This window comes from Neophocaena asiaeorientalis, unplaced genomic scaffold (genome assembly GCF_003031525.2).
Source record: "Neophocaena asiaeorientalis asiaeorientalis breed wild unplaced genomic scaffold, Neophocaena_asiaeorientalis_V1.1 scaffold206, whole genome shotgun sequence".
Taxonomy (NCBI): Eukaryota; Metazoa; Chordata; class Mammalia; order Artiodactyla; family Phocoenidae; genus Neophocaena; species Neophocaena asiaeorientalis.
The window spans coordinates 2250795-2269855 of record NW_020174578.1 but is presented as its reverse complement, the minus strand read 5'-3'; the positions used below and the strand labels follow the sequence as shown (position 1 = coordinate 2269855).

At 40.9% G+C, this 19061-nt stretch overlaps 1 protein-coding gene across 2 annotated transcripts in view; it reads left to right on the top strand.

The window, feature by feature from the left end:
* Positions 1–19061, top strand: part of MGAM (maltase-glucoamylase) — a 102764-nt gene that overhangs the window by 71134 nt on the left and 12569 nt on the right. The window contains exons 29-43 of one of the 2 annotated variants that reach the window (XM_024758017.1): positions 39–135; positions 990–1102; positions 2323–2448; positions 3797–3925; positions 4174–4284; positions 4583–4645; positions 9165–9299; positions 9764–9851; positions 10678–10816; positions 11671–11804; positions 11923–11957; positions 12051–12167; positions 15358–15506; positions 16108–16192; positions 17107–17163. In XM_024758017.1, coding sequence (XP_024613785.1) covers positions 39–135; positions 990–1102; positions 2323–2448; positions 3797–3925; positions 4174–4284; positions 4583–4645; positions 9165–9299; positions 9764–9851; positions 10678–10816; positions 11671–11804; positions 11923–11957; positions 12051–12167; positions 15358–15506; positions 16108–16192; positions 17107–17163 — 1578 coding nt within the window. The remainder of the gene's footprint in view (positions 1–38; positions 136–989; positions 1103–2322; positions 2449–3796; positions 3926–4173; positions 4285–4582; positions 4646–9164; positions 9300–9763; positions 9852–10677; positions 10817–11670; positions 11805–11922; positions 11958–12050; positions 12168–15357; positions 15507–16107; positions 16193–17106; positions 17164–19061) is intronic. The other variant, XM_024758018.1, reaches the window with a different exon arrangement.

Below are 19061 nucleotides of genomic sequence, written 5' to 3'. Positions count from 1 at the left end.
TTCTAACCTCCTGCCACTTCTCCCCATGACTCTCCCAGTACAAGAAGAATTCCTATGGTGTCCACCCCTACTACATGGCACTGGAGGAGGATGGCAATGCCCATGGGGTCCTGCTGCTGAACAGCAACGCCATGGGTAAGATGATGCTGGCATCTCCCCTTATTTTTGTGAATCAGTCATCCTTGGGGAACTTTAGAATGTGTTTGATCATGTGGCCCCTGAAGTCAAAATTATTATCTTGTTGAGAGTACTTTTTATTTTTTTTCTTCATTCTCTTTAGCAGTTCTGTTTATTTCAATTCAGTAACGTGTAGTAATAAGGATTAACTCTTATTTGGCATAAACAACGTAAGAAGGGGTAGCAAAGCCAAGCAAGTCCCAAGTATCCTGGAGGTCAGCCAGTGGGAGCCACTGATATAATTTGAATTAGTGATGAAGCTGGGGGTCAGAGCACTCACTCTGGGGGTACGAGGGTGTAAAGAAAATTTGCGTGGTATATTGGAAAGGGGATGGAAAATCAGGAAGTGGGGTTAAAAAGCATGCTTGTGAAATCGGAATATGGCCTCTACCTGAGTTAATAGTATTATATCAACATCAGTTTCCTGGTTTTGACAATGTACAATGGTTATGTAAGAAGTTATCATTGGGGGAAGCTGGGTGAATTGTCCAAGAGAACTCTTAGTACTATTTTTGCAACTTCTTGTAAGTTTTAAACTATTCTGAAATAAAAATGATAATAACAATTTTAAAAGAGCAGAAGGACAAAACATATAATAAGGTAATAATTGCATGAAAGGGAAGAAAGTCCAGGCACAGATTACCCTGCAGACCTTCACTTAACTTTTTAAATTCTGTGTAGGTGTAGTACAAAATACCTTCTGTCAGTACTCTACAATAAGGAGGCATAGGAAGAGGGAGAATGTATGAATTTCAGGGGTAATTTCTCACTTGAAGGTTTCCATATTGATTGGTATTTTCCTACATTTCCAGATGTGACATTCCAGCCCTTGCCTGCCTTGACATACCGTACCACAGGAGGAATTCTGGACTTCTATGTCTTCTTGGGGCCAACTCCAGAGCTTGTCACTCAGCAGTACACTGAGGTAGGAGGGAATTCAGCTAGTTACCAAGTATTTATACAGCACAGTCTGTAGTTCTTAGATGATAACTAGAATTGTTGGTCTTTCTGGGGGACAGGTAGGCTATAGAATAAGGAACAATAAATACATCCTGATAACCATTATATTCGTAGCCTCTCAGAGCATTGCAGACTAGCAGAAGTATCAAAAGTAGTGGTGCCACTGGCGGTAGTTGGTAGTGACAGTGGTAATAGTGGTGATGGTGGTGGTGGTGGTGGTGGTGGTGGTGGTGGTGATGATGGTGGTGGCAGTGAGGGTGGTGGCAGTGACAGTGGTAGTAGTGGCGATGGTGGTAATGGTGGTGGTGGTGATGATGGTGGTGGCAGTGGTGGCAGTGAGGGTGGTGACTGTGGTGGTGAGGGTTGTGGTGGTGCTGATGATGGCGATGGTAGTAATGGTGGTGGTGGCAGTGAGGGTGGTGGCAGTGAGAGTGGTAATAGTGGTGATGGTGATGATGATGGCAGTGGTGATGGTGGTGGCAGTGAGAGTGGTAATAGTGGTGATGGTGATGGTGGTGGCAGTGATGATGGTGGTGGCAGTGAGAGTGGTAATAGTGGTGATGGTGATGATGATGGCAGTGATGATGGTGATGGCAGTGATGATGGTGGTGGCAGTGAGAGTGGTGATGAGGGTTGTGGTCATAGTGGTCCCAACAGTTGCTTTGGCAGCAGCAACAAACACAGACATAAAACTTACTATACGTCACTGATATATTACTTGTTGCATGTCAGAGCACTTCACATACGTTAACTCATTCAGTCTTCACAAAAACACTATGAAACAAATATATTATTATCCTCAATTTACAAGTGAAGAAACAGATATAGAAGAGGCTATTCCACTTTTGCCCCGAGTCACATAGCCAGCAGAGACTGGATCCCATATGGTCACCCAGACATTTTGGTATGTTGCTTCTGAATTTCGTGTTCTTAACCAGTAAGCTGGTCTGCCACTAGGAATCAGAGCAAAATCAGGTTTTCCAAAACTCCTGGGGAGAGAGGTCAAGTCTGGCAGGAAGCTTCCTCCAAGTTATCTCAGTGGCTCTGCATCCTCTTAGTTTCTCTCTGGATTTGAATTTGTTGATTATCTAACTGGGGACACTGGAAAAATATTCTTATTACTTTGTGTACAACTTTAACCCAGATTCTTCTTCTTAAGGACTAAATTTTCTGTTTATTTTCTAGTTGATTGGTCGGCCAGTGATGGTTCCTTATTGGTCCTTGGGGTTTCAGCTGTGTCGCTATGGATACAAGAACGACGCTGAGATTGGTAGCTTGTATGATGAGATGGTGGCTGCCCAGATACCCTATGTACGTTGTCAGTCTGTGGGGTACTGGCTCTGGGACCGCATGGCCAACCCTTGTCTCTGTATCTGGATTAGTTTGTCTGATTTTTATCAGGTTCTATAAAATTACAAAGTACTTTCTCATACAGTATCACACTCAGCCTCACCCCTACCCAGTAGTAATATAAGGGGAGGGGGGGTTGTCATTGTCCCCAACTTGAAGAGTCACAGTGATTTGCCAAAGGAGGAGGGCATTGGGTCAGCCCGAGGGCTCTTTCTGCTAGATCATGCTTCCGTTTCTTTCACATGACTTCACAACATCTAGTCAAAAACATTCTTGCTACTGCAAAAATGTTGCCCAGAGAGTAGTTTTGCTTAATTAAAAGAAATTGATCGGGTTTCCCTGGTGGCGCAGTGGTTGAGAGCCCGCCTGCCGATGCAGGGGACGCGGGTTCGTGCCCCGGTCCGGGAAGATCCCACGTGCCACGGAGCGGCTGGGCCCGTGAGCCATGGCTGCTGAGCCTGTGCGTCCGGAGCCTGTGCTCCGCAACGGGAGAGGCCACAACAGTGAGAGGCCTGCGTACCGGAAAAAAAAAAAAAAGAAAAGAAATTGACCCAAATTCAGTCAGACCACTGTGTGTGTAGCTACAACCTCAGTTCCAACGCTTTGCTGCCACTGCAGCCCAGTGTTCCCATTAGCTTTGAGCTAATGCCTGGTTGAATGTAGGGATCTTGGGACTGGTTTCCAGAGGAAATAATTATGGAAACAAACTCCACCTTCACTTGAAGATGAGAGGGGTCCACTAATCAGAGAATTGGTCCCATAAACCATTTACATACTTAATTTTATTCTATTGATTTTTCTATTGTTAGCGTGCAATTTTTTATTAATAAGAAAGCTGTGTCTTGTAACCCCCAGGATTAGTGACTCCAAAGCAGTTACAGTTGCTTTTGTTTGTTTTGTTTTAATGGGCGTACTATCCATGTTGTATTAGTACCGGGTAGTTTACATTATGTTATTTTTTCTGAGTATGAGCCACTGATACCAGGGGCAGCCTCTGGGGATGGGGTTGTGGCCACAATCGCTCCTTGTATTGGCCCTTCACAAGGCACTTCCATCTGCTGCTTTCATTTATCTCACAGCCTTGCCAGTTCGGCATTATCATCCTATTTTTTGCAAATTTAGATTTTTTCTATTTTACGACTCAAAATTTGAAAATTAGGTGAATTTTCCAGAACCTAATACCTAACAAATAACAGAGGTGGGATTTGAAAGAATCAAAAAGATGCCGACTGAAATTCACCATTGGTTAGTGGAACGTTGTTCTCACGTGGAACCTGGGCTTTTGCAAGTTTCCTTTGTCCTCCTCCAGGACGTGCAGTATGCGGACATCGACTACATGGAGCGGCAGCTGGACTTCACCCTCAGCCCCGAGTTTGAGGGGCTTCCAGCTTTGATTACTCGAATGAAGGCCGATGGGATGCGGGTCATCCTCATTCTGGTGAGTCCCTGTGTGAATGGGCGGAGTCTGTTTGGAAGAGTGAATGGGATTTGGTGCAGAAAGCTTTATACTTGTGTTTTCTTCCATGCTATGAGTAGAGAAGTTGAGGTTCAGTAAGAAAAGTGTATTTCCCTGGATTCACAGAAGCTCTACAGCTCAGGTGGAAGCTGATGCCTCCGCTTTTGAAGAGTTCTCCATTTTTCTACCCTGGCTTTGGTTTTCTCACCTGACCTGTGCTTTGATTTCAGGACCCAGCCATTTCTGGCAACGAGACAAAGCCCTATCCCCCTTTCACGCGGGGTGTGGAGGACGATGTCTTCATCAAAGATCCGAATGATGGAAGCATTGTTTGGGGAAAGGTATGTTCTGAGTAGTGATCCACTAATCCCCACACTGTTAGTGTGTTTGTACTTTTTTTTTTTTTCTTTTCTGTTTGGACTCTGAGGTCAGAAGTTGTCATTTTCTCCATCAGTATTTGTCACCACTGTTAAGGAATTTTAAAGGAATGTTTGTGCATTGTGAGATCCACTTTTCTTTAGATCAACCCTACAAGAAAATCAAATTATCACCTGTAGGACATGGTTTATAGCTTCTTAGGAAATGCTATATGAGAGAGATTATCTAGTGCATTGCTTTTAAACATTTTTCTCTTCACAGGTCTGGCCTGATTTTCCCGATATTGTTATCAACAGTTCTCTAGACTGGGAAAGTCAAGTGGAGGTAAAGGGCCTGTATGGATGTTGGATGAAATCAGCATTGCCAGGAAGGTGCAGCCATACTTAGGATACTGGACATCCCCATGGCATGGGCATGGGCGCGAGATGAGGAAACTTACGTAGGGAACATGTCCTGTGTGTCTGTCTGTGTGCCAGTCACTTTACATGCAATATTTTACCCCACTTGGGAGGTAGATATTATTATACTTTGCATAACTAAGACTCGGAGAGTTTAAATTACTTCTGTCCATGCTTTTAGGTGACAGAGTGCTGATTTCCAATCCAAGGCTGTCAGATTGCAAACATCCATGAAATTTCTGCTGAATGATACCTCGAAGAAACAATGCCTTTTGCCTGAATTAGTGTATTTATTGTTGTTTTCATTATTGTTGTATTTGCAGTTGTTTTTGCCTTGCGTATCCCTTTTAAACAGTCTCCCACCCCTGTCTTTAGTGATTGGGTAATTTTCTCTATACCTCTTTTTTTCATGGACAGGCTTTTCCATCTTCTCTCTTACAAATCCCCCCATCTTTCCTTGGGTTTCCCAACTTTGATCTTATCTCCCAGTTTCCAGCCATCTGTTAAAACTTGCAGTCTCCTGGAAACAGGTTCTTACTTGTAATGGATCTCAGATGAGGATCCAAGGAAGAGAACCTAGCTTGCTGTAATCTCTGTTGCTTCTCACAGAAGATCACTTGAAGTTTCATGGTCCAGGCAGCCCACGTGGACATAGGAATCCACCAGAGAAGTTCAGGGTCATGGGCTCCTTGACTTTATTTATTTAGTTTTTAGTATTTTCCGCCAGCTTAATGGCATTTAATTAACAAATAAAATTGTATATATGTAAAGTGTACAATGTGATAATTTGATATACATATATATCATGAAATGATTATGAGAATCAGGTTAAGTAACGCGTCCATCATTTCACGTAGTTGCCATTTGTGTACTGTGTGGTGAGAATGTTTAAGATCTACTCTCTTAGCAACTTTTAAGTATACGATACAGTATTATTAACGACAATCACCATGTTGTACATTAGGCTCAGAAATGTATTCATCTTATAAATGAAGGCTTGCCACCTTTGACCAGCATCTCCTCATTTCCCCCACCCCCTGACACCTGGTAATCACCACTCTACTCTCTGTTTCTATGAGTTCAACTTTTTTTTTTCTTTCAGATTCCACATATAAGTGAGATCATACAGAATTTGTCTTTCTCTGTCTGGCTTATTTTGCTCAGAATAATGCCTTCTAGGTTTATCCATTTTGTTGCAAATGGCAGGTTTTCCTTCTTTCTCATAGCTGAATAATATTCCATTGTATGTATAGACACCACACATTCTTTATCCATTCATCTGTGGACAGACACTTAGGTTACTTCAACATCTTGGCTATTGTGAATAAATACTGCAGTGAACATGGGAGTACAGATATCTCTTCAAGATGCTGATTTTGCTTCCTTCAGGATATATCCTTCAGGATATATACCCAGAAGTAGAATTGCTGGATCATACAGTAGTTCTATTTTTAATTTTTTGAGGGAATGCCATACTGTTGAGTTGGCCAAAAAGTTTGTTCTGGTTTTTCCGTAACATCTTATGGAAATTTATATTCCCCCCAGCAGTGCGCAGGGTTCCCTTTTCTGCACATCCTTGCCAACACTTGTTATCTCTCATCTTTTTCATAAAAGCTGTCCTAACAGATTATGATTGCGGTTTTGATTTGCATTTCCTTGATGATTAGTGTTGCTGAGAACCTTTTCATGTACCTGTTGGCCATTTGTATGCCTTCTTTGGAAATATGTCTGTTCAGGTCCTTTGTCCATTTTTAAGTCAATATATTTGTGGGTTGTTTTTCTGTTTTCTGTTTTTTTTGCTATTGAGTTGTATAAGCTCCTTATATACTTCCGATATTAACTCATCAGGTATTTGATTTACAAATATTTTCTCCCATTCTGTAAGTTGCCTTTTCATTTTGTTGATTGTTTCCTTAACTGTGGAGAAGCTTTCTAGTTTGATGTAATCCCACTGGTTTATTTTTGCTTTTGTTGCTTGTGCTTTTGGTGTCAAATCCAAAAAAATCATTGCCAAGACCAATGTCAAGGAGCTTTTTCCTGTGTTTTCTTCTAGGAGTTTTATGGTTTCAGGTTTTCCATTTAAGTCTTTAATTCATTTTGAATTAATTTTTGTGAGCAGTGTAAGATAGGAGTCCAGTTTCATTCTTTTGCATGTGGATATCCATGTTTTTCTTTTTTCTTAGATTCATCCCCCCCGCCCCACCCCACCGCTTTCCCCCCTTGGTGTCCATACATTTGTTTTCTACATATCCACGTTTTTCTAACACTGTTAACAGAAAACTGTCCTTTCCCCATTTGTGTTCTTGACACCCTTGTCAAAGATTAATTGACTGCAGATGTGTGGGTTTATTTCTGGGCTTTCTGTTCTGTTCCACTGGTCTATGTGTCTGTTTTTATGGCAGTACCATGACTTTTAAATCAGTATGCTGGGGAGAGGGCCACTTCAGCAGTCAAGAAGTTGGCTACCACTGCGTGAGCCCTACAGTGCATCGGCCATTAGAGGCAATACTGCCACCTTGAGGGCATTTGGAAATCTGTGGGACAGTTTTTATTATTGCAAGGGGAGCACCAAGTGACATTTTGTAGGCAGTGACCAGGGATGCCCAATTACAGAGGATTTTCCACCAAGAATTTTCCTGCCCTAAATGCCAGTTGTGCCCCGATGAGAAATACTTCATTAGGGGGTCTCAATGTTTGTTAGGTAGCACATAAGATATTCTCAATAGATAGAATGATTTTAACTATTTATATTAATAAGACCCACTTGATGAGATGAGTGGGCCTGAGGCCACTGGATCTGAAGCTTAGATGTTTAATACAGTAAGCCTGGCATGGAGCCTAGGAATTGCATCTTGGTAGCACACAATGGATTGTGGTAAGTAATCCTGGGACCAGACATGCAAGTGGGTACATCATGAATTGAGGACTAGGGAAAGTGAGGACAGAAGCAATGAGGCAAAGGTGGAATACAGACAGGAGTGAGGCAGAGCCAGTACCTTGGAGAACAGCAGAACATTTTTAATTTCATGGGTAAGGGTCAGAGCACCTTTAGTGGGGTTAATAGATCATAGTCAAGTTTCTCACTTGTATCTCATTTGGGATTCAGTTATCACTTGGACACGGCTGGTATTGACTCTGTTTATTCCAATTCTCCACTTCCCTCCTCTACCCCATGTTTCTAACCCTGCCTGAGCTGGAGCTCTCTGTTTCTGGTGAAAGGTTCTATTTTGTTGGGTCCATGTTTCTACCTCCATTTTCTAACAAAAAGGCAACCTTGGCATGCCTCCCTTTCACGAGATGCTCAGTGGTGTGGCTCACTACCTCAAAAGTTCTCTGTGAGCTGGATCCCTGTACACTAATCCATTTCTGGTTTGTTCTTTGTGTTCTTTTTGGCCTTTTTTCTAGACATTTGGATTCCACTTGCCTTTTGCCTATCATGTTTAGGTACTGGAGGTTCCCTAGACCAAGTCCTTTTCTGTTTTTTCCTCCCCACCCACACTTTTGCCACCAGCATTATTTAACTTTTTAACTCTTGAAATGCACTGATGAACACAGAGGAACCAATTTACTGAGACATACAAACGACCATAAAGCTCCATAACAAGCATCATAGCTATATAGAAATTTAAGAATATTTGCTATTGCTAAGTGGTGTGAATTTACAATTATGCTCTAAACATTTATCTTATGTCAGCTACTAAGCTAAGCATGGTTGGGGAATACAAAGGTCAACAAGGGCCTTGCTCTCAAAGGGGCTATAGTTCAGGAGTTATACCTTGGGTCCATTTTCCAGGTTAAAATAAAGACAGTTTTTTATTATTTGAAGAAGATAAGAGAAAGGGGAGTTGAAACTTCCTCTTTGAGTCCTCCCAATTTAGTTGACACACAACTGCACTTTTCAAGTGATTCTGAAACCATAGAAAACCCAGATACATATTAGTTAGATAGTCTTATGTAATAAAGTGCAGTCTTACCTCTCACCCTTTTTTCCTACTGGGAATGAGATAGGAGAGGATCAGCTGGATGTTTCTTTACAGCCTGTTGACAATGCATCTGCTGTCTGCCCCTTTTAAGCTGCAGTCTCCCTGGCTCATGCTTTGTCTTTGAGGAGTGCTTAGGAAATCGCAGGACAGAAGTTGAGGGGTGGGTGTCTAACGATGGAAAAAGTGAGTTCAGGGTGTTGATGGCTACCATTCATGTTGATACAAAGAGGAAAACAGTCCGTGGATGCTTTCCAAATGATAAGAAGGTGTCTCATTTGTGCTCATTTGTGTTCTTTGAGCTCATTGTATTTCAAATAAGCTAAGAACATTACTTAAGCCCATAACTTTGGATTAACTATCACCACACAGTATAGGCTTTGCATGAGTTAAGCTTTTAGGAAATGCCTGTTTTCTGTCTAATATATTTGTTTGGGACAAATAAATTGTATTTACTTTTTACAGCAATACCGAGCTTATGTGGCCTTCCCAGACTTTTTCCGTAATTCAACCATCACATGGTGGAAAAGGGAGTTGAGAGAAATGTACACCAATCCACGGGATCCAGAGAAGAGCTTGAAGTTTGATGGCATATGGATTGTAAGTGTGTGTGTTTGTGTCTGTGTACATGGGGATAGGTGTGTTTCTATCTCTGTGTGCCTAAGCATATGTATTACTGATAATCAGAAGGGGTAATAATCATCCAAGAAAGACTTTGGACGTATCAGACTGCAGTTCCTCCAATCTGGAGTGGACCATTCTGATACTCCTCATACCTTGTACCTTGTCTGAAGTTCTTGCTGTAGAATTCCAAGCTGATTACCAGGAATTCCTTGGAACTGAGCCTTCCTCACACCCTGAGTGAGAATTTTTTTTCAAATCCACCAGCCAGCCATTCTGTAGGGCTTAATTGATCTTTTTCAAGCTGGATTTGATGAATCTCCCTGGGCTGGTACCTGTGGAATTACTGGATGGTGAACAACTATTCTCTGCTTCCTTGTCTCTGAGTTAACAGTATATAATTCTTTTTAAAAGTAAAGTATTCCTATGTTGGACATTTCTAGGATATGAATGAACCGGCAAGCTTCGTGAGTGGGGCAGTCCCTCCAGGCTGCAAGGATGCCTGTCTGAACCACCCTCCCTACATGCCATGTAAGGACCCTTGGCCTCCTCTACTGGCAGCACCATGGCTGCAGGGAATGAGCTGCAAGAGTCCAGCAGCCAGACATTTATCCTGATGTTCAGGGACATCCTGACTGACACTCTGGTTTGGGGGGGACCAAAGACAAAGACACTCCAAGAACTTTACCCAGTTGGGTGTGGGCAAGTTATTGGCCCCTTTGGGTAAGTTTCTGAAATTTTTTTCAAAAAACAGTTAACTGTGGTGATGTCTCCAAAGGATCCCACAGCTAGGTGTCTTACTTCTTCAGGCTCATGTTAATCCCTCCACAGGAATTTATTGTGTCACCAGTGGGTGGAAAGTAATGGCCTCACCTTATCATGGAGTCAATGACTTTGGCGTTGTACTTGTGTTCATATCTTGGTTCCGGAAATTATACTCTCTATGAGTTGTGTGACCTTTAGCAGATTACTTGCTATTTTCTAATCTCAGTTTTTTAAACTGTTAAAGGAAGATAATGATATCTTCTCCATAGAACTATGATAAGAATTACATAAAATAACATACATGTTAAAAGCCTAGGTTGGAGCCTGTCACTCAGTAAGTGTTTGACAACTGCGTTCTTCCCCATGCCCCTGCTTTCTCCTGGGGAACCCTCCGGGGCCCTGGATGTTGAAAACACCTGCGAGTGCCATTGTAGCTCAGAGCCGTGCATGTTTCCATGCCCCTGGGGAGGAGAGGGACCCATGCAGGGGTCAAGTTAGTCTTATGATCCAGAGTCCAATCCCATGAGGAGAGGTCAAGGATAAACAGGATCAGGCAGGGGTGGATTTCACATCACTAGATCTTTCTCCTCAGATTTGGAGTCCAGGGACAGGGGCCTGAGCAGCAAGACCCTGTGCATGGAGAGCCAGCAGCTCCTGCCTGACGGCTCCCCGGTGCGGCACTACGACGTGCACAGCCTGTACGGGTGGGCCCAGACCAGACCCACGTACGAGTGAGTCATCAACTGCCTTCTCCAGTCGGGACAGCCTGCAGGGACGGCCAGGGACTGATGAAGCTACACTGCTCGTCCTTTCATTCCCTCTTCCAAGAGTTAAGAAGACTTTAATTATAACTCTGTCGCAATTCTCATTTATTAAATACTCATGAGCATGGAGCCAGACCCTGTGATCCTAGTTAGCAGGACAGATGTAAATAAGGCGTGGTCCTTATTTAAGTAAGAGACTAATAGTCCTAGTGGAGGAAATACACGTGGAGACATAAGACATAAGACACCACGCAGCGTGGATGATGCTATAATAACTTTACTTATTGTACGGGAACACAGAGGACTGGATACCTCTTTCCTTTTTTTCAAAAGTGACTCATCTCTATTAGAATTTATTTTTGTCACTCTTGTTGGGTAGCCAACTGGTGTTCTACTTAATTATCACTGTCCCATTTTGTGTGCTCATTCCATGCTTAATAACAAATGTCCTAAGGAAAGCCTTATAAAGGAATTCATCTTCTTCTTTCCCAAATATATAAAACTAAGTATTGAGTAAATAAATAGCAAAATTTAGTGATTACCTATTATTTTTAGGTGATCTGGTGAGTTTATTACATTGTGAAGTTTTTTTTATATGAAACACTATAAAGCACAATGTAAAGACACAACTTTTAATATTATCACCATCATATGGAGTCAGTCAGTGAGGAACCTCATGGCTTAGATTTCCATATTCCCTTCTGTGACACAGGAGATATTTTGTCACCATGCCCTAGGCTCAGGAGCTCTGGGAGGAGAAGGTTTGTGGCCTTTCCTCACCTGCTGTGCCCTAAATCACCCCCTCGTTCCCCTCTGAGCAGAGCTGTACAGGAGGTGACGGGACAGCGAGGGATCGTCATCACTCGCTCCACTTTTCCTTCTTCTGGCCGCTGGGGAGGACACTGGCTGGGTGACAACACGGCCGCGTGGGACCAGCTGAGGAAATCTATCATTGGTGTGTGGGCTGCTGGGAGAGGAGAGGAGTTGGGGTCTTCGATCAAGGCTTCTCCAAGGAGGGAAGAGGAGGCAGGTCATGAGTGCCTTGTCTGACAGAGCTGTGGTTCTCGTTGCAGGCATGATGGAGTTTAGCCTCTTCGGCATATCCTTTGTAAGCGTCCTTTGGATTATTCCTAATCACCAAGCAGATGGTGATATCTTTCAGAAATCATTAACGGGCTCATTTTATTCTACCCTGTTTCAGACAGGAGCAGATATTTGTGGATTCTTTCAAGATGCTGAATATGAAATGTGTGCTCGCTGGATGCAGCTGGGGGCCTTTTACCCCTTCTCGAGGAACCACAACAGCATCGGGGCCAGGGTAGGACATTGAGCTCAGAGCTCAAAAGTTCTGTGTCACCAGGAACACAGACTCCCTTTTTGAACTACAAGTAATGTAGTCTATATTCCCCAAGGACATCTTCAAAACCGTTATACCCTCATGTTTCTTTTTTTAAATTTGATATACTTATATATTGTGAAATGATTATCACAGTAGGGTCAGGTAACACCTCCATCATGTCACATAATTACCATTTCTTTTTTGTTGTGAGAACATTTAATATCTATGCTCTTAGCAACTTTCAAGTGTATAATACAGTATTGTTAACTGTGGACACCATGCTGTACATTATATCGCCAGAAATATTTAATTTATAACAAGACGTTTTTACTCTTTGACCAACATCTCCCCATTTCTCTCACCTCCCAGCCCCTGATAACTACCATTCCAAGTCCTAAAAGGGAAGTTTATAGAAAAAGGAAAGATATCAAATAAGCAACCTGACTTTACACCTCAAGGAGCTAGCAAAAGAAGAACAAACTAAGCCCAAAGTTAGCAGAAGAATGGAAATAACAAAGATCAGAGCAGAAATAAATAAAATAGAGACCAGAAAATAGATCAGTGAAACTAAGAGCTGACTCTTTGAAAAGATAAACAAAATTGACAACCCTTTAGCTAGATTTCTTAAGACAAAAACAGAGGAAGCTCAAATATAAATAAAATTGTAAATGAAAAAGGACACATTATAACTGATACCACAGAAATATAAAAGATCATAAGAGACTACTATGAACAATTATATACTGACAAATGGGACAACCTGGTTGAAATGGATAAATTTCTAGAAACATGAACCTACCAAGACTGAATTATGAAGAGCTAGAAAATCTGAACAGACCAGTAATGAGTAAGGAGATCAGTAATCAAAAATCTCCCAACAAAGAAGAGCCCAGGACCAGATGGTTTCCCTGGTGAAGTCTGTAAAACATTTTTAAAAGAATTAATGCCAATACTTCTCACCTCCAAAAAACTAAAGGTTTGGGAACACTGCCAAACTAATTTTACAAGAACAGCATTACCCTGATACATAAGCAGATAAGGACACTACAAGAAAAGAAAAAGAGGCCAATATACTACAAGAAAAGAAAAACAGGCCAATATCCCTGACGAATATAGTTCTAAAACGTTTTAACAGAATATTAGTACAATGAATTTGACAGCACACTGAAAGAATGATGCATCATGATCAAGTGGGGTTTAACCGTGGGATGCAAGGATGGTTCAATATATGCAAATCATGTGATATTGAAAAAGGACACATTATAACTGATACCACAGAAATATAAAAGATCATAAGAGACTACTATGAACAATTATATACTGACAAATGGGACAACCTGGTTGAAATGGATAAATTTCTAGAAACATATGCATTTCTATATGCAAATAGAAACCACATTAATAGAATAAAAGATAAAAGTCATATGATCATCTTAATAGGTGCAGGAAAAAAAAAGACTTGACAAATACAACATCCTTTCATGATTAAAAACTCTCAACAAATTGAGTATAGAAGGAATGTACCTCAACATAATAAAGGCCATATATGACAAGCTCACAGCTAATATTATACTCAACAGTGAAAAGTTGAAAGCTTTTTCTCTTAAGATCAGGACAAAGACAAGGGTTCCCACTCTCCTCCTATTCAACATTAGTACTGGAAGTCCTAGTCAGAGCCATCAGATGAGAAAAAAAAAAGCATTCAAATCAGAAGGGAAGAAGTAAAATGGTCTCTGTTTACAGTTTATATGAACTTATATACAGAAAATCCTAAAGATGTCACCAAAAAACTATTAGAAACTAATCAATGAATTCAGTGAAGTTGCACAATATAAAATCAACATACAGAAATCAATTGCCTTTCTATACACTAACAGTGAAATACCTGTAAAAGGAATAAAGAAAACAATCCCATTCACAATAGCATCAGAACACAATAAAGTACTTAGCAATAAACTTAACCAAGAAGGTGGAAGATCTGTACACTGAAAACTGTAAGACATTGATGAAAGAGACAAGTGGAAAAATATTTTGTGTTCATGGAACAGAAGAATTAACATTGTTAAACTGTTCATACTAAAACCATCTATGAAGTCAATGTAATTCCAATCAAAATTCTAATGTGATTTTTCACGGAAATAGAAAAAAAAATCCTAAAAGTTGTATGGAATTACAAAAGACCACAGACAACTAAAGCAGTCCTGAGAAGGAACAAAGCTAGAGGCATCAGGCCTCCTGATTTCAAACTATATTACAAAGCTATAATAATCAAAACTACATGGTCTAGTAATCAAAACAGTATGATATTGGCATAAAAAATAGACTAATAGACCAATGGAACAGAATCAGAGCCCAGAAATAAACCTTTGCATGTACTGTCAACTAATATTTGACAAGAGAGCCAAAAATACTCTGTGGAGAAAACATAGTCTCTTTAATGCATGATGTTGGTAAAACTAGATAATCACAGGCACACTCACAAAAATAACTCAAATCTTACCACACTCACAAAAAATTAACTCAAAATGGATTAAGACCTGAAACCATAAAACTCCTAGAAGAAAACATAGGGGAAAATCTACATGACATTGTTCTTGGCAATTTTTTTTTTTTGATATGACACCAAAAGCACAAAGAACAGAAGCAAAATTTTAAAAGTGGGACTACATCACACTAAAAAGCTTCTGCATGGAATCAACAAAATGAAAAGACAACCCACAGATTGGGAGAAAATACTTGCAAACTATGTATCTGATAAAGGGTTAATATCTAAAATATATAAGGCACTCATGCAACTCAATAGCAAAAAAAAAAAAATCTGATTTAAAAATGGGCAGAGGAACTGAATAGACATTTTTCCAAAGAAGATATACAAATAGCCAACAAGTACATGAAAAAATCCTCATGTTTCAATGAATCAGTATTCTTTCAGTTTGGGCATTGTACCAAATATATACCCCACACCCCATTTCTTATGGGGAATTTTTTCAGCTGTCCTGGGAAAGCTTCAGTGACCTCTTTTGGTCTATTAAAAATATTCTTTGAGTCTCATCTATAGTCACCGTTGGTTTAGCTTTGTTTGATCTTCATTTGGAATAAATGTTCAGTTATCTCCTTATGTCCCCCAGGTCCCCTAAGTTGAGCCCTGAACACTTTTTTTTCTCCTTAGAGGCAAGACCCTGTGTCCTGGGATTCTACCTTTGTGACTATCTCCAGAAGTGTTCTGCAGACCAGATACACCCTGTTGCCATATCTGTACACCCTGATGCACAGGGCCAACACGGAGGGCAGCACTGTCGTGCGGCCTCTTCTCCATGAGTGAGTGTATAGCGAGGATACCAAAGACTAAGTGATAATTTTATTCTGTATGGTGGCAGTTGAAGAAAACAATTTTTCCAAATTAAAGGCATGACTGCCTTTGCCAAAAGCTCTCTAGGCACAGACTGTATGTTATTACTCCTTTTAGCATGGTGTCAGTCACACCTTAGATCTTTGGTAAAAGACTACTGATTTTTTTTGAAAAATTTCAGAATGATATACAGTACAACACAGAATAATTTCTTTCTAATTTGGGCCTGTAAAGACCTACATATCCTTTATAGTAGCTCAGGTCACGAATCCAGGGGGATATCTGAGGAATGGAGACCATTCTTGTGTTAAAATGTGCTGTGGTTAAGAAACGTGTGGAGACATTGATAGGTGAGAACGTGTCTAAATCCAACCATTTCTGGGGTTTGAAGAACATGACATGTAGAAAGTGAGCATGTATCTAATTAAGGTTGACCTAGGGAAAGAATAAAGGATGGCATAGGATGCGGCTGGATTTCCAACTTGGGTCTGAACTTGAGGAGTTTCTTCAAGGCCTCCATCTGGAGTCCTGTAGGGGTCCTAACTGTGGTACCTTGGTTTCCCTCTCCAGGTTTGTGTCAGACCAGGTGACCTGGGATATAGACAGTCAGTTCCTTCTGGGCCCAGCCTTCCTGGTCAGCCCTGTCCTGGAGCCTGTGAGTATGGAGGCCTCTGATGAATAGAGGATCCCAGCTATGAGGCCGGTGACTAGTCGAAGAGAAGAGGCCTCATCTGATGGGGTCCTGAGATGTGGTTTCTTATTCTACCTCTGTCTCTTCCTCTCCCTCTGAGCTGAAGTTCATTACTTAGGTGTTCTGGTCCTCAGCTCCCTCATCTTTAAAATCAGTATAACGAATTCTGATTCATTGGATAATCAAGAAGGAAAAAACCCTTTGATACATTTGAAGATATAATCATTTCTTCTTTAACTGAAAGAAGGAGTATGAGTCAGGTGGAGACAGTACTATAAGGAAATCCTTGCTATCCTCTATCACCATTAAAACAAAACTTTTCAGAAGGATTGTTTGTGTATACTTTTGTATACAAAGCAATGTGTATACTTTTGTTGCTGGCTAGCTCTTCCCTTCCTCCAAAAGGGGTCCTCAGGCAGCCATTTCTTTACTTCATTCATCAATGATTAGGCTTCTGATTAAAATAACAGTTAACCGGATCTTCTCCAAAACTTACTGCACTAATCATAATTTCTGAAGTATTGGTGCCGTAAACCTACAATTTTTTTTTCTGCTCTAGACCCAGCCTCAGTTTGTCTCTTTAGAGAGGGTATGGGATAAGTCTATAAGTAAATGATGATTTTTTTTTCCCCCCTTAAGTCCCGGATCCCACAGGGTTTTACAGAAGCCACCATTTTTGGTTAGGCAGATCTCCCCAGTTTGAGAAGGGATCCAAGAAGGGAGCCTTCCCCAACACTGGTGACCTCTAGAGAGAAGAGGCCTGTGGGTCCAAGGCCATTACATTGTTTTGACCCCTTTACTCTGCAAATGGTTACTCTGCCCTAGAGAGCTGAGCCTACTGCTCATGCCTTGTTTTTTTTGTTGTTGTTTAATTTTAGAATGCAAGAAATGTCACTGCATATTTCCCTAGAGCCCGCTGGTATGATTACTACACGGTAAGTTTTTCTGATTGTTTCTATACAACCTGGGGAAATGACAGCATGCACAGGCTTTAGAATCTGACGGACCTCAGGTCAAATTCTGGCTCCGTAACCCACTTGTTGTGTGTCTTGGACATGTCACTTTTAACCTTGTAGCCTCATTTTTCTCACCTCCACATGGGGAAAGACCGCTTCCTCACAGAATTGTTCTGAAATGTGTGAAAGCATCTCCTGTAGTGCCTGGCTTTCTGTGGGTGTTCTTTATGTGTTAGTTTTTATCTTTCCTCATACCACCACTATTCACAGTGGTGTAAATGGTGGACACTGGTAAATGCTTGAAGTTGTGCTGGAAGCTATGTTTTTTGTTTATATTCTCCCTGCTAGACTGGAAGTTCATAAGTATTAGGAGCCTTTTCCCCTCTGTCTTTTTACATAATACCTTCTTTTATAGCATAGATGCCCAAAGAGGAGTTGTTAAATGTACTTTCCTAAGGTAAGCAAGGCCCTAGGCAGTATGTAAAATGTACACAGAGGTATAAGGCCTGACTTTTGTGAGCTGGTGTAATGCAAATGCATTTAGAAATGGGGAAGGAACACAGCCTTCTCTGTCATATGACTTTTCTGGGCTAGTCTGAACCCCAGAGACTAAGTTGGGAAACAGTCTTTCATAGAAGCTTCAAGCAGTGTTCTTTCTTTTCTTTTTTTTTTTTTTAATTTTTATTGGAGTACAGTTGATTTATAATGTTGTGTTAGTTTCAGGTGTACAGCAAAGTGAGTCAGTTATACATATACATATATCCACTCTTTTTTAGATTCCTTTCCCATATAGGCCATTACAGAGTATTGAGTAGAGTTCCCTGTGCTATGCAGTAGGTCCTTATTAGTTTTCTATTGTATATATAGTAGTGTAATTATGTCAATTCCAATCTTCCAATTTATCGCTCCCCTCCCTTACCCCCTGATAACCAAAAGTTTATTTTCTACATCAGTAACTCTATTTCTGTTTTGTAGATCAGTTAATTAGTAGCCTTTTTCTAGACTCCACATATAAGCGATATCATATATTTGTCTTTCTCTGTCTGACTTCACTCAGTACAACAATCTCTAGGTCCATCCATGTTGCTGCAAATGGCATTATTTTGTTCTTTTTTATGATGGAGTAACATTCCACTGTATATATGTACCACATCTTCTTTATCCATTCCTCCGTTGATGGACATTTAGGTTGCTTCTGTGTCCTGGCTATTGTGAATAGTGCTGCAGTGAACATTGGGGTTCATGTATACTTCCGAATTATGGTTTTCTTTTGTGTATGCCTAGGAGTGGGATTCCTGGTCATATGGTAGTTCTATTTTTAGTTTTTTAAGAAACCCCCATACTGTTTTCCATAGTGGCTGTACCAATTACTAGAGAAATGCAAATCAAAACTACAATGAGGTATCACCTCACACCAGTCAGAATGGCCATCATCAAAAAATCTACAAACAATAAATGCTGGAGAGGATGTGGAGAAAAGGGAACCCTTCTACACTGTTGGTGGGAATGTAAATTGGTACAAGCAGTGTTCTTTTGCAGGGACACAGACAAGTCAGAGTTTGATTTGTTTTTAATAAGTTTATTAATTTAATTCATTTTTGACTGCATTGGGTCTTCATTGCTGCACACAGGCTTTCTCTAGTTGCGGCGAGCGGGGGCTACTCTTCGTTGCGGTGTGTGGGCTTCGTAATGTGGTGGCTTCTCTTGTTGTGGAGCACGGGCTCTAGGCACATGGGCTTCAGTAGTTGTGGCACGCAGGCTCAGTAGTTGTGGCTCACAGGTTTAGTTGCTCCACGGCATGTGGGACTGAAACTGTGTCCTCTGCATTGGCAGGGGGATTCTTTTTTTTTTTTTTTTTTTTTTTTTTTGGGGGGGCC